At 43.6% G+C, this 23934-nt stretch overlaps 2 protein-coding genes across 2 annotated transcripts in view; one reads left to right on the top strand and one right to left on the bottom strand.

Annotated features, from left to right (window-relative positions):
* Positions 1–23934, top strand: part of CNTNAP2 (contactin associated protein 2) — a 1010375-nt gene that overhangs the window by 649401 nt on the left and 337040 nt on the right. The window lies entirely within an intron of this gene.
* Positions 16132–22290, bottom strand: CFAP141 (cilia and flagella associated protein 141). Its single transcript, XM_081881812.1, has 4 exons — positions 22177–22290; positions 19140–19180; positions 17688–17817; positions 16132–16357 (listed from the first exon to the last, which is right to left on the bottom strand). The coding sequence occupies exons 1-4, from the start codon at positions 22249–22251 to the stop codon at positions 16256–16258; spliced, it is 348 nt and encodes a 115-aa protein (XP_081737938.1). The 5' UTR covers positions 22252–22290; the 3' UTR covers positions 16132–16255.

A 23934-nucleotide genomic window follows, 5' to 3' on the forward strand; every position in this document is an offset into this window, starting at 1 on the left:
TCAGTGCCAATATAAGATGTATTTAAATCATGCAGACTCTGGGTCTCTTTATAATAAAATGTTCCCATTATGCTTAATGTATGTAGTTTGGTGTCAGCGTTGCTTGTGTTGTTCACTTGTGTTCCTTTGGTGGTGAGAGAGGTTGGGGTTGGCTTAGGGTGTGATTGTTTGCTTGTGATTGGCTGTGGTGATCTTTGTTTTCGTGTGTGAGTGAGGTGGGTGGGTGTTTTGGATCAGGTTAGCCATATTGATTTGTATGCTGTTGGTGGATTATTGTGATTGTCCTGTTGGGCTGTGTATGTGATAAAGGGGAACCATACCGGGGTGAAGGCGTCTTCTTCTGTTTGTCCCCGTGTCAGTTTCAGTCCATCCTCCCTCTCCCCACCCCCCCTTTCTTTTTTCTTTCTGTTTTCTTCTCCCCCTAATGCCTCAACAAATGAAACGGATTTGTAAAAATGTTACATGGAAGAAGAAGGAAGAAAAAAAAAATACGAGGCACTACACTTCTGTAAAACAAGAAAATCCTTAATTAATAATAATAATAATAATAATAATAATAATAATAATAATAATAATAAAATGTTCCCCAATATTGGTTGATACACACTTAGAGGCCTGAACATATGACTGGGCCCCATGGGCCACAATCACAACATTGCTTTAAAAGCTGCTTTGTCTTTGCCACAGATCTAATTTACCAATCTGCCTCCTCCTGTAGAGCTCTGCTGCCCTGCCTGGGGCTGCCAAATGGTCTTCTGCCTGGCATTGCAACTGACTCCAAGTTATCCATGCCAACTGGCACTCTGTAAAGGAAGTGCTGCCGGCTGCTCCTGTGTGCCACCAGCGACACTCAAATGCAGTGAGAACTGCCCAGCTGCCAGCTGCTGTAGACATTTAGGCAAACTTAGAGAACACTTTTGTGTCTTAGCTTCTGCAATGCTGATCCCATCATGTCTGCATATCGCATGAACATTGTCATCACTTTTGGTTTCATTGTGTAGCATGGCCCTTTTTAAAAACTCAAATACTGATATCTTTCTATTTTTAAATTATTTTTTTATTCAGCTTTACAGTTTACATTTTAATTCAAACAATAATCATAATCATAAACATATAGGATTCCCTGAATCTTTAGACTGCCCTCCACCCCTCTGTGGGTTCCATTGTCTATCTTTTTCTACTGCATCATATAATTTCTCATTTTTTTCTTAAAAATCCATTTTTACCTGAGGTCTTGTTACATTACAAGTGTTGTTATAATCCTGCCAAAGTTTTTAGTTGTTTACAGTGTTCTCTTAAATAACTTAGAATTTTTTCCAATTCCTTGTTAAAATTTCTATCTTTTTGTTTCTGATTTTCCTGATCATTTTCACCATTTTGGCGTAATCCATCATCTTTATCAGCCATTTGTCTCTGCTCTGGACTTTGTCTTCTTTCCATCTCTGGACCAGTAGTACCCACGCTGCTGTCGTCACGAACATAAATAATATTTTCTGCTCCTTTGGTATTTCCACACTGATATCTTTCTAAGCAGTAAAATGTGCATTTGAATTGTTGCTCACAATATCATCGTAGCCATCAGGTATTTTTATGTAGACCTAGTGGTGATGTTCTAAGAACTGCTGCCTGTTCAGCCCATGTATCCACAACAGAGTGTGCTGTAGTCACAATGAGAATGGAAAAACGTGAATATTCACATAATTCCTATCCTATTGATTCAGCAATCTAAGAATACACTGTTCCTTTTTGAACAAGCCTTTTATTGACTTGAACACTAACACAAGTTTTTATGTTTCTTCTTTTGTAAACATATTCTATAAGTAAAAAGCAGCAAATGGCATGCAGCAATAATATACCTGGCAAAAGAGGGAGTATACCTAGCAAAACTGAAAGTAAAACCTGTTCAGCTCTACACAGCGCCTGCTGTGCTTTGAGTCAAAATACTTCATAGTCAAGATTATGCATTATGTAGAATATGTCATTTGTCAGTCCTGAGTCTACTGCCAGCTGGTTTCAGTGGCTGGTCCTGAGTTCTAATATGATGAGTCCACAGTTTATCAATTTTGCCATCCCCTAATTAATGAATCAGATCTCAATTTCTGGCAAGGTGAACCAAAAAGAACCATGAGGCTCAAATCCACATCTATGCAAAAGATTATTGTATGGGGGGGGGGTTCCTCCCTCCTGAGATTGCACATGATAGAATATTGTTTTTAAACATATTTAGAGCATCAAATGGAAAACAAGTGTTAATTCATGTCAGATTGTCTCTTGACAGACGTTGTAGACAAGCTTTTCAGAAGAAAAGTCTGTTCAGCTCTCACTAAATAACTGGGGTCACTGATCATGCTGCCTGAGAGTTTACTCTGCGTGGTCTTGCTATCTCCTGGAATGCAAAATAATGACCTTGGCAAATAGTCCCCATTAGCATGCGTAAAATGTGATATGCATCATCAAACACACACACCACAAATAAACGAACCCCAGCCAAGTTTTCATCTTGGGTTGGCAAAGTCAGGACATAAAATTGGGATTCTGACTGTGATTGCAAATGCAGTTGCGATGCCAGAGCCACACTGAACTCAATGGGGCTTTCTAAGTGCTTTGAGGATCATCACATCTGTTTCCAGACAGCAGCTTAACAGAACACTGTAGGGCTTCCATGATATTGGAGCCACTCAGCCTCTGTTCAGCTTGGCTTAAAAAAAAAAGCCCTGTGAGAATTTTGAACACCCAGCATATGAAATAATATATAACAATTATATGCTGAATTTAATCAGATAAATAAGTTGGCAATAAAATTATCAGCAGACTGCACAAATCTTGAAACAGAAGTAATTCGGCTGCTGAGTTGTGCAGGATATTTTGCAGTTTTGATTTTCTGGAAGACAAATCCTGAAAAATACTTATAATGTATGGGTTTTTCCCCAATACCACATGGCCGTTTTTCCTAAATTGCTTTAGTTCCACTGTTTATTCTGGCTACTGCTGTCACAGAACTTTTCTTTTTCTTTTGCTGCTCCTTTTTTCCTGTTTCTTGGATTATTCACATTAGCTACAGTGAATCTGATGACCTCACAGCCACAGGGCTCTGCAGCCTGGGAGCTTTGAGCAGGCAATGGCATTATGTAGGATAATGAAATGTTTGAAGAGAATGCCAAAAGTCCTTGGACAGCGGAGGTGTTTCTCAGCACTTCTAAAAACTGTTCTTTAAAAAAGCATGTTTTCACTCGCCTCTATTTGAGGGTTCTGCTTTGTCCTGTCTTCTAACACAGGGCAAGTCCAGCCAAGCCTCATTTTGCTTTCCTTCCATAGCTGACTTGCTTAGGCATATGCAACTGTTGATCCAAGCTAATAAGATTCAGCATGTCTGCAGTTTTTCAGGCAATTTCTGCCTCATTTTAGTCAGTTTTTCTACCCTGGTATATGGGCAAGTTTTCTTAATATTAATGGAACAGCTGAAGTTTCTGCTATTTCTGTTGCTTTCAAATAGCCCTATTCAGGCACCCCCAGAATGGACCCTCCAGAATGGATCCACATAGAGGACCAGCCCCAGCTCTCCACCCAGAGTGAAAAGTTCTGAAGGCAAATGGCAAGCTGTGGTAGGGGGACAAAATAGGGGGTCGGGGGGTCAGTTGGGGGGTGAGTGAGAAATGTCCCTATTTTCATTTGAGGAATGTTGGAGGGTGTGGTGTCTGGGGCCTAAACTATATCATCCCAGTGTATGGCAGCTGTGAAAAAGGCAAATTCCATGCTAGGGATCATTAGGAAAATATTGCAAATAAAACTGTGCAGATCAATGCCCTCTATAGTATGACTCCATCTGCAATGCTGTTTACTGTACAGTTCTGGTCATGTCACCCCTCCCTCGCCACCCGCCAATCCTCAGGGGCGGCTGCCAATCCGCGGTGCCACCCACTGCCAGCTACTTATGGGCGGGCGGGACAGGTGAGAGATGCGGGGGGAGTGGAGGCCTGCCTATTGAGTGCTTTGAGGAGAAGAAGCACACTTGCCGGGAAGGGAGGAGGGAGAGCGGAGGCTTGGATCCCGCTGCTTGGGGGCTTCCCTGCAGGGCAGGGTAAACCCGGCGTGCTGGCGGGCCAGATTTACGAGCCTGGCAGGCCGCATCTGGCCCACGGGCCATAGTTTAGATTGTGAAATACTATACAAATACAAAATATGCTTTGAGAAGACAAGCTGCTTAGGGTTAAGCACCTTACCTGAAACTGCTCAAACATACACAAAATCTTAGTTCTGTGTCTGTTTACTGGAAAACAAGTCCTAGTGGCCGGGCCCTTATTCTTGAGTTAGTGTGCTTGGGATCATAGAATCATAGAATCATAGAGTTGGAAGAGACCACAAGGGCCATCGAGTCCAACCCCCTGCCAAGCAGGAAACATCAGACATCTTTTTGTGGAAACACCTGTGTTGCTGTATTAAGATTGCAATCCTATGCTTATTAGAGACTAAGTTGTATTCAAATCATTGGAGCTTAAAACATGCATAAGATTGTGCTGACCTGTGAGCGGCGCACATTGTGTCATGGATATGTGTCAGTATCACAAACTCTCTAAGGGTCCTGATTTTCCAGGGACAGTCCCAGAATTACAAAAGCCCCCCCCCCGCCGCCGCCTCTAATTTGATCCTGGAATTTCCCTATTTCCCCCACCAGCGCCACTGCTGGTGAGCCTCCCCACGGCCACCACGGCCAGTCTCCTCCCTTGGGCAGCTGGTAGCGTCTGCTGGAAAGCGGGCACAGAGGAGGAGGCAGCTACACTCACCCCCTGTGGTAGGGGGACAAAATAGGGGGTCGGGGGGTCAGTTGGGGGGTGAGTGAGAAATGTCCCTATTTTCATTTGAGGAATGTTGGAGGGCGTGGTGTCTGGGGCCTAAACTACTTGGGGAAGGGCCGTCGCTCAGTGGTGGAGCCTTGGCCTTGCATGCAGAAGGTCCTGGGTTCCATCTCCAGGTAGCAGTGGGAGAAAGGCCCTGCCTGGAGACCCGGAGAGCCATGGCTCTTCCTACTAGTCATGAGGGCAGCGTATCGAGACAACGGCAGATTTTGTGCATGCTCTTTCTGCTTGGTCTGTTGTAGAAATAACCAAACGTACGATGCATTTGCCTTTCAGTGGTAGCAGGCTAACCTCCAACAGAGTCTGATGAAGTGGCACAAAACCAGCTGAGCTTCTCACCGCTTCAGTGCATGAGATCATGGGGGGCGGGGAATAAAATGCTTCGATTTAGAGGTTAATTTGGCTTTAGTGAAGGAACTAATTTACTTTGTCCTCTCTCTTTTCAATCAATTGGATTCTGTAGGTGGCTGCTTAGGGATCGTTATACAATGACTCAAGTCCAAATTACTAGAATTGGAAGTAAGTGCATGGATAGTACAGATTCCAGATCTGCCATAACAGAGCAAAATGATTACAAGCTGCTTTCTTTTATCTGTTTCTTACATGCACAATACAGCCAACTATCTGGTAAAGCTGTAGACCTCCTGATTCTTGAGGTCCTTACATTTCCCCCCAAGCTTTATATCAGTTGTTTGGCTTTTATTCAATCACCCAGTTCTGCAGTGACTTCAGTCAATGGAAGTTCAATTTTAAAGGACACTTGCATTTGATCTGGAAGCGGAAGTTAGTGCAGAATGCTGCCGCGCAATTGCTGACCGGAGTGAGACTCAGCCAAATCATAGGCTCTGGGCTCAGAGAACTACACTGGTTTCTGATTTTCTACCAGGCCAAGTTCAAGGTGTTGGTATACCTTAATATCTTGGGACCAGTTTACCTCCAAGATTGCCTCACCTCATAAATATATGGAACTGGCACTTGTTACAAGTGCCGCATGATGCTCATTCCTCATTTGTAAGAAATCAATCTTTTAGTGTGGCAGCACCCACTGCCTCGTGATATCAGGAAGGCACCTTCACTGTACCTTTTTGGTGCCTGCTAAAAACATTTTTGTTTAGACAAGCCTACACAGAGCTACAAAACGTTTACATGCATTTCAATCTGGTTTTCACTTTTCACTTATTTTGATTATCATTTTAATGATTTAAATGGTTGCTTCTCATTGTTTTTACTGGTAATTGTATTGTTCTGTTCTGTTTTTGTAAACCATTGATTTTACATTCAGGTGCTATAAAATTGCATGAAATTACGTAAATTAGTACATTTTCATCCCTGAGAGGAGATTTGTTCTGAACTGGACCTTCCTCACCTTATGTTCCCTCAATCAGTTTAAAAGCTGCTCTTTTTTATTTTAAGTTCCAACGGCTTGATTCCACCCCAGTTCAAGTAGAGCCAGACAAGACCTGCCTTGTCCCAGAATGCTCCCCGGTGCCTAACAAATCCAAACTCCTCCCTATGACACCCTCGTCTCATTCAGCCATTGAGATTGCGATGCTGCACCTGTCTGTCTGGCCCTGCGCATGGATCCGCTAGCACTGGAGGTCCTGGCTTTCAGCATCCTACGTAGCAACCTAAAACTGGGCTTCCAGGATCTCATGACTACATTTCCCCGTCTCATTGGTGCATCACGACCACTGACTCCTCCCCAGCACCATCTACCAGCCTGTCTAGGTGACAGGCAACATCCAGAACCTTCACGCCAGGCCAGCAATTCATCCTGTCGCCTGTCTGCCCATTGCACCCCCAACTATCAATGTTCCTAATGATTGAATCCCCACTGCCATGATATCTTCACCCTCTGGAGAGGTATCCTCAGCACAAGGGGACGGCTGGTCATCTCCCCAGGAAAGGGCCCCTTCCCTCTTTTTTAAAGCAATGCTGTCCATCACTGAGGCCTGCAGTCACCCTGACAGCAGGGAACTATTGTCATGGGATCAGGACACAGCTACCGTGCCCCTGAAGATTCATCCACAAATCTCTCTGCTTCTCTCACCTTGGCCTCAAGGGAACAAACTTGATCCTGGAGAGCCAGGAGCTCTGTACACCTCAGGGACATCCACGACTTCTGCCCAAGACAGAGATAGCCCTGCATTTTATAGGAGTGTCAACACTGGAAAGCCCCCCCCCCCACCTTGATGCTCTGTCAGCTGAGCCTCCCTCTGACTTGTGGAGTGGGCTCTGGGGCCTGGGCTTCCTTTTTTCCTAAACTAGCCAAGTATTCTTGTACTATCTCCTTAGTTATTCTGGGCTGTGTTTCCTCTGCTGAATCATTTGCTCCAAATTCTTCAGGTCGGGCATTGTTTTCTTTATCGGAGAAGACTGAGGCAAAGAAGGTATTGAGGAGTTCAGCCCTTTCGGTATCCCCTGTTTGCATTTCACCATCTTCTCCTCTGAGTGACCCCACTGTTTCTTTGTTCTTCCTTTTGCTACGAACATACCCATAAAAGCCTTTTTTGTTGCTTTTAACCTCTCTAGCAAGCCTGAGTTCATTCTGTGCTTTAGCTTTTCTGACTTTGTGTCTACACGTGCTGGCTATTTGTTTGAATTCCTCTTTGGTGGTTTCCCCCCTTTTCCATTTTTTGTACACATCCTTTTTTAATCTTAACTCAGTTAAAAGTTCTTTAGATAGCCACCTTGGCTTCTTTAGGCACCTTCCATGTTTCCGTCTCATTGGTATTGCCTGAAGTTGTGCTTTTACTATCTCCCTCTTAACAAACTCCCAGCCATCATGAACTCTCTTTCCTTTTAGTATTACTGTCCATGGGATCTCACCCAGCACTTCCCTAAGTTTTATGAAGTCGGCTTTCTTAAAGTCAAGAAATTGAGTCCTAGTATGCTTGGTTGCTTCTTTCCGCTGTATAGTAAACTTCAGAAGAGCATATAGAATTTTCAATTTCGTTGTTCTGTATGGGACAATGACAGTAAAGATTATCGTATCGTATCGTATCGTATCGTATCGTATCGTATATACTACATTATTGGTGGATATTAACCTTTTATTAATGCTTTTGTACTTTTGTTGTCCTTTTAGGCCTCTGTGAGGACCCATTGGGTTCGTTGGTAGAATGTCACCTTTTAGAAATAAATGCTTTACTAATGAAACTTTGGGGGACCCTGCTTTAAAACTGCATGGAGACAGCAACCATTTTGCACAGGGCCCTGTTTCCAGCCTCTCTATGCACCAGCAGAGCACGTGTCAGTGCCCCCTGCCCCGTTCTGCCCCATTCTGCCCCGTTCTGCCTTCTTTGGGGTCCAAATCATGTGCACATTGGTAATCATATGTCAGTTGGATGCACCTAGAATGGTCACCACCTGTATTTTAAAGCTGCACCACTAGATTTATGGTGTGAATTGAGGTAAGAATGAAAGAATCCTCTTGACTGTATGGAACAGTTATTGCAACTGCAATTTTCTCCCTGTTGCTGAATTTCTTTTCTTTCTTTCTTTTTTTGCCCTGTAGATTTTTTCAAAGGCATGAAACTTGTGAAGAACACATTAGAGATTCAATTAAATGGTATTCAAAAACCTTCCAACTCCCAGTCTTTTATTATACTCAGAAATAATGGCTGGGAAGCATATGCTTGTGGAAGATAAGGTGCTGGTTCAAGGACTGCTGTATAAGGAATTAGTCAGAGTGATGCCCTCTACGTCTCATTAAGGACAGTGTCTATAGGACATATTTTAGAGGTTCCCTTTCTCTTCCACCTACTTCAGTTGCTTCTGAGGTCAGCCGTGGCAGTTAGGCTGATTCATATGCTTTGTCTTCTTGCTGAAATTCCATCTAAATTCATTAAAAGAATATGCCTATGTTTCAAGGTCTAGAAGAGCAGTTCTGAGCTTTACTCTTTGGAATTTTCAGTGCTGTGAGGCCACCAAGCCATGCCTTTCCCTCTGAAAGATATGTCCATTCTTAGGTTTGAACCTGCAGACATTTCAGTTAATGAAATGACCTTCAAAGTCATCAGCTTCCCCAGAAATAGGCTTATTAACCACTAAACTTGGAAAACTTTTCTATCAAACTTGAAACTTTGAAAGGAACACCTGGCTGAACTTTTGTGCATATTCCTTGTAACTTTGAGTTTTGTTTTAAAGACAGCAAGTAACAAATTGAATATGTGTTGCCAAATATAGGACTATTCTGCAACACTCTGGGGAATTACCACCCTAGAGACACTCCAGGTCCTGATGAGCTGCATCCAAGGCTCCTAACAGAGCTCACGGATGTCATCTCAGAGCCTCTGTCTATAACCTCAGATTCTTGGAGAACAGGTGAGGTCCCTACAGACCCTACAGGCAGGCAGATGTCCCCATCCTCAAAAGGGAGAGAGACAGGGGGGGGGGACCCAGATAACGAGCAATGGGTCAGCTTGACATTGATCTTAGGAAAGGGCCTAGAACAGATAATTAAGAGGTTGGTCTGTGAGCACTTAGAAAAGGATGCTGTGATTAATAAGAGCCAGCAAGACTCTTAGTTCTCAACAACAACAAAAAAGCGTCATGCAGACAAATCTAATTTCTTTCTTTTTTTTAAGTGTTTTTTACTGCTTGGTCTCTCCCACAAACGCAAGACGACTCTGGCTGTTAATTATTTCAGATTTATTGCTAAAACAATAAACTAAGGTGGAGCTTCTCTACTCATCGTCATCCCCAGAAGATGGAGTTGCCCGGACTGAGCTCCTCCCCCTTCCCCAGCGCAGAAGCCCCCACCTTCTCTTCCGGTATCTTTTGCAAGTCTCTGCCACTTTTGAAATCCTACGACATTTGGCAGAGCGTATTTCCTGCATTCCAACATCTTGCCCAATATCATAGTTTTCACACATCTGTCTGTCCCCTTGGTCAGAGCTCAGATTACAGCTGCTCTCCCCCTCCTCTCTGCTTTCTGCTGTTAACTGTCCTCTCCCTGTGCCTGCTTCTTCTCCTCCTGTCAGCATCTGAGCTTCGCTGACAGTGTTACAAGCTCAATGGTTCAGGGGAATGCTGTGGACCCTGTGTTCTACAACATCTTTATAAATGATGGATGAAAGAATAGAAGGGATGCCCCCAACTTTTTGTTTGTTATGCAAACTTTAACTGTGCAACTTGAATTTGTCAGTATGTGATTGAATCCCACCAGCAAAATGGAAAGTCTGGGAGCAGCCTACATTTATCTGTTTCAGAACCATCTTCTAATTATTGTAGGGGGAAATCTCAGAGCAACATAACTCGTCTGGAGGAAAAGAGAACAAATAATATTGTGATTCCTTAAAGACAAGTGATTGTGTCCAACTAATTATACTCACAGTAGTTCCATTGGGCATAAATTAGTCATGTCCATTAATTTTAATGGAATTACTCCATGTGGAGTTGACACTGGATACACATAACCTCCAACATTCCTCAGATTAAAATGTACCTATTTTCATCTGAGAAATGTTGGAGGGTATGAGAAAGCTGGAGGGGATGCTAAGGCTAGCATACATGGAAGCCAGAAATGTTGGACATTTTTCTCCCCTGTTCATTTAGATCTGTTTGACTCTTTTCTTCATAGATAGTTAACCTAGGAGTTGAAAGGAGTAGGAGGAAGAATCAACTTAAAAGTAAACCCAAACAGCTGAGACTGATGTCCAGCGAAGTCACAATTTGGAAGGTGTGGGGAGAGGGAATTAGCAATATCATCCGCACATGAGGAGAATCTTCCTGGGTGAATTAAGCAGAGAAGCTACCCCAAAGAAAGGACAACTTATATATATGCATGTGACTATCAGACTGAGTATTACCATATAGTGACATTCAAAACTAATTTGGGTTAATAAGCAGAAGTGAACAATTTCCTTCTGCAAAAGATAGTGGGTTCAATGTCCTGTGCTAATTTGAGAAACATCTGCGGCAAGCAATAAAAATGATTGTATTCAAGTGTAACAAGGTACAATTAAAACAAAGAACCTAGCCTGCAGCCCATCCCAATAGCATGCTTATTCAAGGAAAATAAAACAATGAAAAGGAAAGAAATATGCACTTGCGTTTCATACAATTATAGAATAGAAAGTATGGCAGATATGCTTAATTGTTGCTTAAATTTAATAAGGAATTTACCTAGCCATTTGGCTGAGCTAAGCTCATTATAAAGAAAGGTTTTAATTAAAGCTAAAGGATGCTTTGCATTCTGGCAGAAGTTGTGGGCTTAATGCAGATTTTGAGATGCAGTTTGGCCCTTCAGAGAGTAGCTGCAATCAAAAAAGCCAATGCAATTCTGGGCTGCATCAATAGGAGTATAGCATCTAGATCAAGGGAAGTAATAGTGCCACTGTATTCTGCTCTGGTCAGACCTCACCTGGAGTACTGTGTCCAGTTCTGGGCACCACAGTTCAAGAAGGACACTGACAAACTGGAACGTGTCCAGAGGAGGGCAACCAAAATGGTCAAAGGCTTGGAAACAATGCCTTATGAGGAACGGCTAAGGGAGCTGGGCATGTTTAGCCTGGAGAAGAGGAGGTTAAGGGGTGATATGATAGCCATGTTCAAATATATAAAAGGATGTCACATAGAGGAGGGAGAAAGGTTGTTTTCTGCTGCTCCAGAGAAGCGGACACGGAGCAATGGTTCCAAACTATAAGAAAGAAGATTCCACCTAAACATTAGGAAGAACTTCCTGACAGTAAGAGCTGTTTGACAGTGGAATTTGCTGCCAAGGAGTGTGGTGGAGTCTCCTTCTTTGGAGGTCTTTAAGCAGAGGCTTGACAACCATATGTCAGGAGTGCTCTGATGGTGTTTCCTGCTTGGCAGGGGGTTGGACTCGATGGCCCTTGTGGTCTCTTCCAACTCTATGATTCTATGGTTCTATGATTCTATGTGTTTCAGTCCTGCAATCCATAGGCTTCAGTCCTATGGAGTCAGTCGGATAGTATGCATATTGGCTAAGAATTTATGAAGTGCAACTGAGATATATACATTCCCCAGAGCCTGTCTGAGATTATGCATACTGCCCAGAGAATGTACAAAATCCTGTTGAGAGACGCACATTCCTCAAGGCCTCTTCGAGAGGATGTATGTCAGCCAGAAAAAGAGCAGCTCTCTCTTCATGGACAGGTTATGTGGGGAATGTGCACATTAGCCATTCAGCTCACACTGCCCCTTATACATACATCATTGAATTACTTTTGGAAATTATTACAGTACTTAAAAGCCTATCTCAAGTCTCCGTCGGCCACATCTATAACGTGGTAAATCTGGAAACTCTGACACACAGACATTCTGTGCTCTTTCATAGGTTCTGTCTACCCAGCACATAATTTTGTTGTATTGTGTTGTGCTACTTTCCTAACTGGAAGGGGCATTGGAAATTATCTGGTTCACCTCAGTGCTCAAGGCAAGATCCAACTACAGCATCCCTGACCGGTGCTTGTCCAGCCTCAGCTGAAATCTCTCCAGCAAAGAGGGCCCATCGCTTCTGAAGGCACTGAGATAATCACATCTAGATGGTGTGCATGTCCATCATTGGATTGTGCTGATCTGAGCAAAGACAATCTAGTGACATCATGTACCGCTGGGCCAAACAAATTTGTGTCAGTGCAGGACACTGAATTCCTCAGAGTATGGAGCTGATCTGAACGGGGGTTGCCCTTTGCCCCATTCTACTTCTCCTGGATTGGTGCTCAGCAGGCCTGGCTCATCCATGCGGTGGAGGGAAGCCGCCAAGCTGGTGCCCTGCCTCTGGCCTCAGAAGCCAGCGCCAAACTTAAAGGAACATTACAGCAATTCTGGCATCACAATGCAAAGATGACACTTAAAGTGACAGACTTAAAATAGAACAGATTTGGATGGTTTTGAAATAGAATACAACAGATTTTACATAAAACAGATTTTAAATAAAACCATTGAAGTCGAATTCTGAATTCAATCCCTCCAGATATGTGGATTTAAACAAATAAATTAAATGGGTTTCTTGTTGACGCAATAACCGTTCAAAATCTTGCCCAACCCCACGCTTCTTCTGGTTTACCCATAGTACTGTAAATAATAAATCTGTATCCAAATGCTGATGTGTGATCCAAATCGGTTCTATTTTAAGTCTGTCACTTTATGGGTAGCATTGACGTACTGTTCCTTTAAGTTTCTTTACATTGTCTGCAATAATTGTTATTTGAGACACCTGTGGTCAACTTTATATGTCCTATGCATTTGTGTTGTAAGCATCAGCAGCTACACTATCCAGTGAGCCCTGATCCACTAGTATGAATATTTCATTGATAATTATTCGGTATGTACCTCTTTATATATTTTGTTCTACTGTATAACTTATATGCAGGTTGCTCAGTTTTGTTGTCATTCATTGCTTGGAGTGCCTTATATTCCATTTCTAGCCAATGAAGACTTTATTCCGAAACAGTTGAACTATTCCAGATATACTGTCCTTTTGAGACTTCGGAGAGACGTCTTCCTTTGGCATTCCTCGCTATTCATTGATTTGTTTGATTCTCTGTTTGACTCAGATACATATAACAACTTGTGGTTACTTGTATATTTTGTGAGATGTGTTGTATGATATATACATCATTTTGAAGTGGCTTGTTCATATATTTTGAATGACATCGGGGTCAAGGAAAGTCAGGGTAGGGAGTGAGAAATGTCCCTATTTTGGAGGGTATGGAGCATGCACTTCCAAAGCAGACTGTAGAGTCCTTTAAAAATAGAGATTCCTCCCCTGAATTGCTGTCTGGCAACTTTACCTGGCCCTCACCCATCAGTTTAGCTGTCATTCTGTGTGTACTTTTTAACAAATGCAGAAGCCAGATGAAATTTTAAGAGCTAGAACATCAATGATCACAGCAGTTCCAAAGGCTAAAATAATTTGCCATATAATGCAAATAATGCTTCCTTTCCTAAAATAGCTGTTCAACTGGTTATATTTAAATAAAGCAACGGTGGGAAACACATCAAGCAAAATTCAAAGTGAAGTGAAAACTCCTTTTGATTTCCCAGTAAAGCCAATGAATTCTGTGAACAAATCAGGGAAGCAGACAAGGCATGTACACTTTTAAGAACTGCTGCTTGTTCAGATACTTGAAACATTATCTGGCATTTAGGAATTGGAGACAACATAATATCCCCCCTCCCTTTGATAGACTGCACAGTATTTGTGTCCTGAATGGTTTTGATGAGGAAGTAAAGAGGGATGAGTGGTTTTTAAAATGTGGGTGGTGTTTTGACAACAATTTCCCCGCACAATTCCTATGGATGCTAACCTTTCTTGGCTCCTGGTTCTCCAGGCAGGCTTCAAAGAAGAAGAAAAAGGTTGAAATGCTATAATTATCTGGGCATAGCAATCAAGAACCGCTCCCATATCATTCAAAATGTTCTAAGTATTTCTGAGCTCATAATGGCTCAGAGATGTTTGTCCCCTTCGTTTCCAAAACTCCTTGTCATCTCTGTCTGAAATCTAAGTGTATGATGTTGGCCACGGGTTCTGGCTGGCCCACAAGCCTGGTTTGGATGGATGACATTTCCTGAAGTTTAGATTTGCTATGCAGACACACAGCAGAGAAGCTCAGCTGTTGGGCAAGAGTAATCACTGTCCGCAGTGGACAATAATGTTTTCCTGCCTATGGCACCTCTGACTTGTGCTGCCTATGGCACCTCTGACTTGTGCTAGTTCATGCTCCACTTTCAGAGCTCTTCTGAGCAAAATTGCCTTTTATAGTCCCATATGGGGGACGTGAGGCTGTGAAGGGAGGCCCTGCTATTTTGAAAATATGACAAGCATTATCTTGGATCCTTTGTTATGAAAGAGAAAGCCTTCCGTAGAATCTATTACGCAGAATGCAGACTGTAAACATACGCTGCAATTTAATCATTATCTGGCTTTCTGCTGTGTTATCTTCTATTACATCTGCCGAAAATGGCAAAGGAATTGCAAGCAATTATTGGAGCCAATTAAATAATTTTCATTCTTATTTGCTTTTTCCACCCAGGCGAAGAACTCGGATAAACAGGGCAGATCGTGTGTGTGTGTGTGTGTGTGTGTGTGTGGATAATCTGTCCTCTTTCTCTGTGTGGAAAACATTAGATGGAAGGGGTTGAAGGAACAGAGCCAGGAGCACATGCACAAGCCTGGCAAACTTCGTCATGACCGGGTTATGCAGGCCGGCTAGACAGTTATGGGTTGGCCTGGTATAGCTTTAGACCACAGGTCCCTCTTGTGGTTAGAGTGTTAGTAGGACCTGGGAGAGACCAGGGTTCAAAGTCCCCACTCAGCCATGAGGCCAACTGGGTGATCTTGGGCCAGTCACTATATCTCAGCCTAACCTACTTCACAGGGTTGTTGTGAAGATAAAAAGGAGCTACCAAGTTCCTTGGAGGAAAGGTGGGGCATCTTTACAAGTATTGACACTGCCCAGAAATGGAGTGAAGCCATGTAAATTAGGGTTAAGAACTTAATTCATTCTGGAGGTCTGTTCTTAACCTGAAACTGTCCTTAACCTGAAGCACCACTTTAGCTAATGGGGCCTTCCGCTGGCGCCGTGCAATTTCTGTTCTCATCCTGAAGCAAAGTTCTTAACCTGAGGTACTATTTCTGGGTTAGCGGAGTCTGTAACCTGAAGCATCTGTAACCCAAGGTACCACTGTACATTTAAGGTTGAAATAGAAAATGCCAAGGTATAAAGAATTCACCTTGCTTCAGGGTGAAAAGTAGTCTTATCTGAGCTTTACAACCACACCATATAGAACAGCATAAAACATGCTATGCTGTTTCTAATATTTTCCCATACAGTCTGGTACTGAATGAAGGAACAGAATCTGACCCTTCAAGACTGCCTGCAAAGCACTAATTCTAATTTATTGGCACCATAATACCTGCAATAATCACAATACGTAGAATTTGCATTTTCTGGATGGTTTAAAACATCCTGCAATTAATCATTACCAATTTTCAATGAAACAACAATTAGTGTTTGTTTTTTAATAAATTACTGCAAATTGTGAAATTATTTTGCATCTTGCCTTTTCCTTTTCCTGTGTCAGACAAAGGGGAAAAACTTTGATTGTAACATAGATTCTATTCTTTATTGTCAATTAGAAGTTGTGGTGAGGATTTATAAGTGAACCTAAAAGTGCTGCTCATTTTCAAACACACAGAACGGGCAAGCAAATTCACACATTGCATTGTTTGTGCTTAGAGCAGAGTCCACTCTGATGTATAGTTGAGTTGCCCTCTATCAGAAACAAAATGTGCAACTTCCAGTGTAACAAAAACTGTTTAATCTTTCCTTTCACTGCTTGCATTTGATTCTTAAACATTGAAAGAAGAATCTCTCTACAATATGAAAAAGCATCAGCATATAATGGTCTGGACTGTCTGAGATAAGTGCTCACAGCCGCTCTGTGAAGAATGACTTGCCCAAGTGGTTCAATTCCAGTTGGTACTGCAGATGCTCAAAACTTAGGCGATGACGTAAAGCTGCTCGCCGAACCTGCAGGACATGGAAAAAATATTAACAACAACTCCTTTGCTGTTTCTTTTCTATTTCAACAAGGGCTGCGCTCAGTATTACTGCTTGCTACTATGGATGCTGGGGTGCGGGTGGCGCTGTGGTCTAAACCACAGAACCTAGGACTTGCTGATCGGAAGGTTGGCAGTTCAAATCCCCTTGATGGGGTGAGCTCCTGTTGCTCGGTCCCTGCTCCTGCCCACCTATCAGTTTGAAAGCACGTCAAAGTGCAAGTAGATAAACAGGTACCACTCCGGCGGGAAGGTAAACGGCGTTTTCGTGCGCTGCTCTGGTTCGCCAGAAACGGCTTAGTCATGCTGGCCACATGACCCGGAAGCTGTACGCCGGATCCCTCGGCCAATAAAGCGAGATGAGCGCCACAACCCCAGAGTCGTCCGCGACTGGACTTAATGGTCAGGGGTGCCTCTACCTTTACTATGGATACCAATTATGAGCTCCATCCAAGGAGCTGAGGTTGGCTCCATTTGCATCAGGTACAATCTGGGTGACCTGATGTAGAGGAGACTTCCACGGCCCTTTTACATTCATTCTTCCTCTTGCAACAACTTTCTTCCCTTAACTCCTTCCTTTCCATTCCCTGTTTATTTATTCATTCATTGAGATAATAATAAATATTGACCTTTTACCTCACTTTCTAATATTCCATTTCCCTTCAGAGGAGGGAGATTTTCCTTCCCCTCTGAATGCCTCTCAGTCACCTTTATTTATTTGTGGGGGTTTTAAATAAATAATTTTTATTAAAAAATATCTTAGTTTACAAAAGTAAGGGCATTGTCTCTTTTTTCAGGTCATAAAGTCTTTTCTACAAATCAGTTCCATTTTATATGAGACAATAGTGTTGTGTACTGTATAAGGACATATCTAGCATGCAAGTGAGGAGCTTCTGCTGGCATTGTTACGAAGAAACAAACACTGAAAGGAGTGTTCACAAAACTAATGAGCAGGATAGCACCTGCACATTTTGCCTTGTAACTTGGATTGTGCGGGGACTAGAGATTTAATTACTACATCATGTCCGTGTTCTGAAAGCAAGTTACCAGTGAAATGCAAACCATTCCTCTCTTCCAAGCGTTCACCTGATGCCCTTATGGTATGAGCAAGGCCTTCACTATATTGCTGACATTATTTCTCAAATGCAATTGTACATGTCTGAAGGTTGTTTTCTCCCCATGAAAAGTAGGAATCAAGCCTCAGAAAACAAGCAGTCCTCTTGTTTGGACTGAGAGGATTTCCTCCTTGCTGCACCTGCCTAAAAACTGAAAGGGGGGGGGGAGTTGTCTTCAAACTTTACCATCTTCAGTTGTTTATTAGCATGGTACAGCTCCTCTTTCACTTCTGCCTGCTCCCTCTTTCTGGCCCTTTCCAGACACCTGTCTTCTTGTTTTGCCAGCTCCAGGGCCATCGCCTTGCCGCGCTCCCAGCTGCAGAAGCAGAGGCAGGACAAGTTGTGTGAGCAGCACAAACCAGTCATTGCTGTTGTATTAATTGCAGAATGAAGACATTTCCAAACTTCTTTTTGAGGGCCAGCCTACATGTTACATTAAATGCAGTACTGCATTTTAAGCAGGGCTTTTCTTCTGGCGGTATGCAACAGTACGTACCACCACCCTTGGGGGAGGGGGGGAGAGGACTCTTGGACCCTGTCAGAGCATCCTGCCTTCCTCGCACAGCCCGAGATGCATTTGCCCATCTTAGGGAAGGAGGTGTGATGCTCTGGCACGATCCTGGAGCCCTGCTGCTTCCTTTCCAAAAACGGGCAGGCAAGGCCTCTTCACCTGACTCCTGACTCGTCCCTAAGTGCAGATCATGGTTTGTGGTATAAAACAAACTATGGTTAGTGAAACATGCAAGCATGTTTTGGAGCTGACCAGATTTTTTTCTTTGAAACTATGATTCCTGGTTCTACTGTAACAACATGGCAAGAATCATGAAAAACGAACCTTTGGTGAAGTCTTCCTCTTGGCTGAAAGGGAGGATGGGGTGTGAGAGGGAGAAGTTTGCAAGCCTGTGGCTTTGTGCAGCCTCCTTGTGCATGGCTTAGTGTTGTGTGTTAATGCAGCCAGAGGTTTTTAAAGGGGGTGGGACTAACCCCACATACATCCCTCCAGCATATGTGCAAATAAACATGCGTAAATGTGTGAGCCCTATTCCTGCAATCCTCAAACCAGGAACCACTGTAGGAATGAACCATATGACAAAATGCAGAAAGTGGAGCACGAAATGAACAAAGATTTTAATAGAATGGTTTGGCTTCAACGTGATGTTTATGTTTTGTTGTATTTTAACCTGTTGTTTTTTGGAGAAATGTATTTGTATTATTGTGAGCTTCTGTAGTATGAAGGGTGGTATAGAAATGTTTCACATAAACACATAATTATGTGTGTGGGGGGGTGTCCTTTAGTTCATAGCTAAATGCGATGTAGGGAGCATCCATAGGAATCACACAGATGCTGGTTGTGCTTTGCCATCCAGAGCAAAGGAATGGCTCTTATCTGCCGGCCACAGCCAACATCTGATGTGGCTTTCAGACCCAGCACAGAGACTGGCTTTAATCAGGCTGTTGGGTCTGGAAGGTTTTGGTGTTTATCATCAATTTGTGAGTTTTTGCCTAGCTGCATTTTCAGCTGGGTGTCAAAAGCTCTGTCACCCTGGAGGCAGCCTGTGTCATTGTTTCTTTACTGAAAAAAAGGCTTTTAGCCACTAAAGTCCACAGTTAGAAAACAGGATTTCAAAATCCATTTACCTTCGGAGCAATTTAGCATATGCTTGAGCTTTTGCTAACATCTGAAATGCAATGAAAGATAGTTAGTGCAAAGCAAAAGCAGGGCTGAAACTAGGCTTTCTGTCACTCAGGGCAAAGACCTAGTCTCTCTCTCTCTCTCTCTCTCTCTCTCTCTCTCTCACACACACACACACACACACACACACAGAGAGAGAGAGAGAGAGAGAGAGAGAGAGAGAGAGAGAGACGCGCATTTGCGTACACACACATACATACACAAGTCAACACATTTGTTCATAAAGGGCACAAAGACAGTGGGACTTACTTCTGAGTAGTAAGGCTTCCAGTTTCAGGCTCTAAAGAATAAAATGAAATAAAAAACTCCACAAGTTTGTTAAAAAATTGCCGGCTGCTGACCCATTCCAATTAAAGAATTTAAAGTGGATTAGCTACATTTTCCTTCCAAATTACAAGAAGGGATGAATACAAAATGCTTTGTATGTCAGCATCACATTTCTTTCATTGCAGGTATTTTATTTCCAGTATAAAGAGGACTCCATTTTTGTAGCTGATTGTATGAAGCAGTGTCCTCTTTATGTATTCACATGCTGTAAACATGCATGTTGTCCTCTAGAGCCAAAACACACTGAAATATACTCAGAGTCGAGAGTGGATTTCATGCTCTTTATTCAGCTCATAGTGGTGAGGAGGAATGAAAGTTCCCCCAGAATGTCTGCTTTATATACATTATTTACACAATGGGCTGCACGTGATTGGCTAATTCTGGGATTCTCCTGTAGGCCAATCAGGATGTGGATTCACTTCCACCTGGAGCATGATTGGGTGGCTCCTGCGCACCAATCAGACTGCTGCATTGTTCTAGGACCAATCAGACTGCTGCATTGTTCTAGGACCAATCAGACTGCTGCATTTTGAATCCTATTCAACTCAGTACACACACACACACACACACACAGAGAGAGAGAGAGAGAGAGAGAGAGAACACACATAAGCAAGCAATACTCCAAAGTGCTTATCTTGTGAACTTGACATTTAAATTGTTTACACAATGGGCTGCAGAAAAGCTTCTGTTCCCCAAAAAAGGACAGGAGGTGGTGTTCTGATCTCTTCACCACTTTTAATTGATCTCTGAGACATTAAGGGAAACAAAAGAAGAAAGCAACAAAACTTCAATTTTTCAACTTTGCTTGGAGATCAACTTCTCCAGGATTTCTCTTTTGCACACAGTTCCAAAAACAGACAGGAGGAAAGGGGAAGGAGGATCGTTTCCAGGTTTTCCTGCTTCCCTTTGCAAATTAGCATCCCTCCGATGCTCAGCAGCTCAAGATCCACACTACCAAAGACACTCTGGTGCCGAATGTCATGGGGCAGGAGTCAGCTTCACCTGCTGAGCAGCAGCCTGAAGGAGCCAAAGGCAGAGGGCCAGCTGGCTCCAGCTTTCTTAAGCAGGGTTTGCAACCTCAGTCTGTTGCTGCGAACAATATTCGCCTGGCCAGACCTTGGTGCTTCTTGCTTCTCGTTACCTTGGACTCTCGGCTTTCTTGACCCCCGGATAGTCCGACTACGTGAACTGAGATGCCCCTGCCCTTAGGACTGGACTGAACCTTGTATATGGACTCTGCCTCCAGGCAAGGACCCCCCTGAGACTTGGCTGGTTGGCTGGCCTCTCCCGCCACTGAGCCCTGCTGAGGCTGAGCAGCACAGGACTACGACACCCAAGGACCCTTTTAGACTCCGGAGCCGGCTGCGGTCGGAGGAAGCCCCCCGCAAGCTGGGAGCTTCAGTGGCTCCCCTCTAAAGACTTCGCCTGGGGCTGAGAGCCCAGCCAGCCCCCTGGCAAATATTCGAGTTTGTACCCTGTTCCTAATGGGAGAAACAGAAGCCCCTTTTCATGCCACCCCAGGGATGCTGGCAGCTGGCTCTTTGTCGGCATTTGCAAACGTAATGCAGGAGATATGCAACCACAGGGGGAGCCAGTGCTCTGGAGAATCTCCTCATGTGATGAGAAATATTTTCCTAGATCTTCACTATCCTGTATTCACTATTGCTTGTGGGAATGTAGTCCAATATGTCTCTCCACAGGGTCAGTCAACTGGCTAACTAGCTACTCTTATCACATCATTAGACGTTGACAGGAGACCATCGTCATATTGGTGCTAAACAGATAAACAGCTCTTATCGGTGCCTGGATGGGACAGATCCTGCAAAGACATTTATGCCAGCTTGGGAACAATGATGGGGGGGAAGGTGAAATATAAATGTAAGAAAATAAAGTGTAGGCCACACATGGTCTGTAGCCACCCACAGCTGACAAAAAAGTTGGCAAAGGCAAATGTGAGGAAAATCAGGTTTTGATCAGGCAAAAATTCTATAGCGATTTTGAAGAATGTTGAAGGAATGTTCTCAGGAGAAACTTTCAGACATCCCAGAGTTGCTATTGAATTCTAGATGAAGCGAAATCCAGGATCCATTTTGAGAGTGAAAGGCTACATTCCAGTACACACTGGCATGGGTGTAAATTTCATTTAATTCACTGGGACAAGTTACTTTTGAGCTGACATGCATAGGATTGGACATATTTGTGGGGATTTCAAATGAAGTTGTTTCAATATTGTTTGTTAAAGGGGGGGGCATTTTATTTGTAATTTTAAAAATTCCAGTCACGTTTTAGACACATCTAATATCCATTAACCATCAAACTTAGCTCAATTTCTAACCTGGCATTTCCCAATAACTCGGGGCAGTTAATAACTATTTTAAAAATATCTGCAATAGAGACAAAATATACAATTATATTAAAATCTGCTTAATCCTGACAGCTGAATTGAAAGGCCAAAGAGGAAAGTTTTTACAGTTTTCCCATGAAGCATTCAGCCTTGGACTTAGATGGAACTTATTAATCTGTGGAACTCACTGCCACAACATTAACTGGCAGCAATGTTCTGGGCTCCTCCATATTTGCAATATCAGCCTGAAAGTTGAGGAGTGCTCTCCTGTGCATATTCTAGAAGCCACCTAGGCTGCCCCGAGGTCCTACCTCTTCCTCTTTCAGCAGCTGCTCGCGTGTGATGACATTGCTGTCTGTGCCGGTCTTCTCCTTGGCGGATGCCATGCTGCGGTGGGAGCAGGGAGGCAAGTGGGGAGCACCGCTCTATGCCTGATGCTGTTTGTATCCCTGGTTGCCATGGGAGCAGACCATGCTTCCAGAACTGTCAGGCCAACACAAAGGTCCCGAATGGCAGCTGCCAGTTGCCTAGGAGAGGAAAGGGAGAAGCAGGCCCTGCCTCTCGCCTTCAGGTGCCCAGATCTGAGCTAACCGTAAAGGCAATTTCTGCAGTTCCCTTGGCGGAGAGGGAGTCCCTTTGTTTCTCCCCTCTCTCAACTATTCTCCAAGTGCACGTTCACATACTCCAAAGCAAATAAATTCTCCCTGGAGAGAAAAACACCAGAAATGTAGTCTTAAAAAAAAAGGGGGGGGGGGACTTTGATCATTTTTTTCTTCCCTGCATTTTCCCAGCTGCCACCCCTGTCGCTCCCATAAAGTTACCCCTCCTCCTCTGTCCTTCTGTGTTGAGTTTCACGTGGCATTAAAGGACCTTGCAATGGATGATGTGGGGAGGGTGGGGGGAAAGGGGGGGTAACTGTGTGCCCCCCCCGACAAATTGCTTGCCCTGCTTTCATCATATGGAAATGCACATAAAAGTAGAAAAGCAGTTACAGTCCTGCCTAATTTGTGCCACTGATTTCAATAGGCCTACTCTAAGCATGGTAAAGTATGCATCCAACTTACTGAGAGAACAAATGAAATAAAATTAGAAAGCAATTTTCAAATGAGAAATTACATAAAAATGGCAAGTAGGAGCAGTCTCAAACCACAGGAAGTACCTTCAGCCCAAAGAGTGTTTGAGATGTAAACAAACAATTACCAAGTGCTTCCAGTCTCTTCATAAAAGCTGTTGTGTGGACCACAGAGTGCTCAAGTTATAGTGCCATTTTAGATTAAAATGAAAGTTGTTCCTATTATGATATATTTATTAGGCTGTATTTTATTTTTTGCATGCAAGTCATTTGTCTTTCCCCAAATATTTTTTCAAGGATAGCAAATCCAGGGAACATTATATATCATTGAGGGTTTTATTTCATTTGTTTTGATACAGAGGAAATCTAGTATAGCTTTTTATTATTTAGAGTTGGAAATGTCTATTGAAGAGCAAAGGGTAATTTGGAATCCTTTCCTAGGAGCCTGGCATGTGCAAGGAGGGGCTCTGGAATGGGGAAGCATTTCTGCTGGGGAAGCCAGACTGTACAAGGGGCTGCCTTCAGCCGGCCAGACCCAACGCTCAAAGAATGCCCCAGGACAAATAGTGACGGGGGGGGGGTCTCTGCTAGGTAGGGTTGCCACCTTTGGTCAAGCAGGACAAAATACAGGATAGGTGGAGCAAGGACAGGTTGGGGGTTGGGACTGGGGGGCACACACACTCTCATGACACCAAATCCTCCCCCCTCTTAGAAGGCCAGGGCCAGGGGTAGACGGCTGGCTCCCCAAGCTGGCGTCAGAAGAGATGAGCAGGGCAGAGGAGAGGTCAGGTTGGGATGGTGGAGGGGGCCAGGTTGCGTCAACTGTGTGCCATGCTTGACTGGCAGGCGTTGGCTGAGAAGGAGCACCAGTGAGAGGGAAGGAAGGAGGGGGCGAGGGAGAGATGGTTGCTCCTTCCCCTTTCTCTCCGTTGTCACTTGGGCTGGGCTTCTCCTCAGCCACACCAACAGTGATGCAGCCACCATTTGGGGCCAGTTG

Source organism: Podarcis erhardii, assembly GCF_964252035.2.
Source record: "Podarcis erhardii genome assembly, chromosome: 12".
Lineage (NCBI taxonomy): Eukaryota > Metazoa > Chordata > Lepidosauria > Squamata > Lacertidae > Podarcis > Podarcis erhardii.

Bases quoted from the DNA above. Each gene is read 5' to 3' on its own strand.
- CFAP141 (XM_081881812.1), bottom strand. From the start codon at position 22,251: ATGGCATCCGCCAAGGAGAAGACCGGCACAGACAGCAATGTCATCACA. The intron at 19,181-22,176 runs GTAGGACCTCGG...ATTGCATTTCAG, and splicing joins AGCTGCTGAAAGAGGAAGAG to ATGTTAGCAAAAGCTCAAGC. The intron at 16,358-17,687 runs GTAAAGTTTGAA...CATGTCCTGCAG, and splicing joins CTAATAAACAACTGAAGATG to GTTCGGCGAGCAGCTTTACG.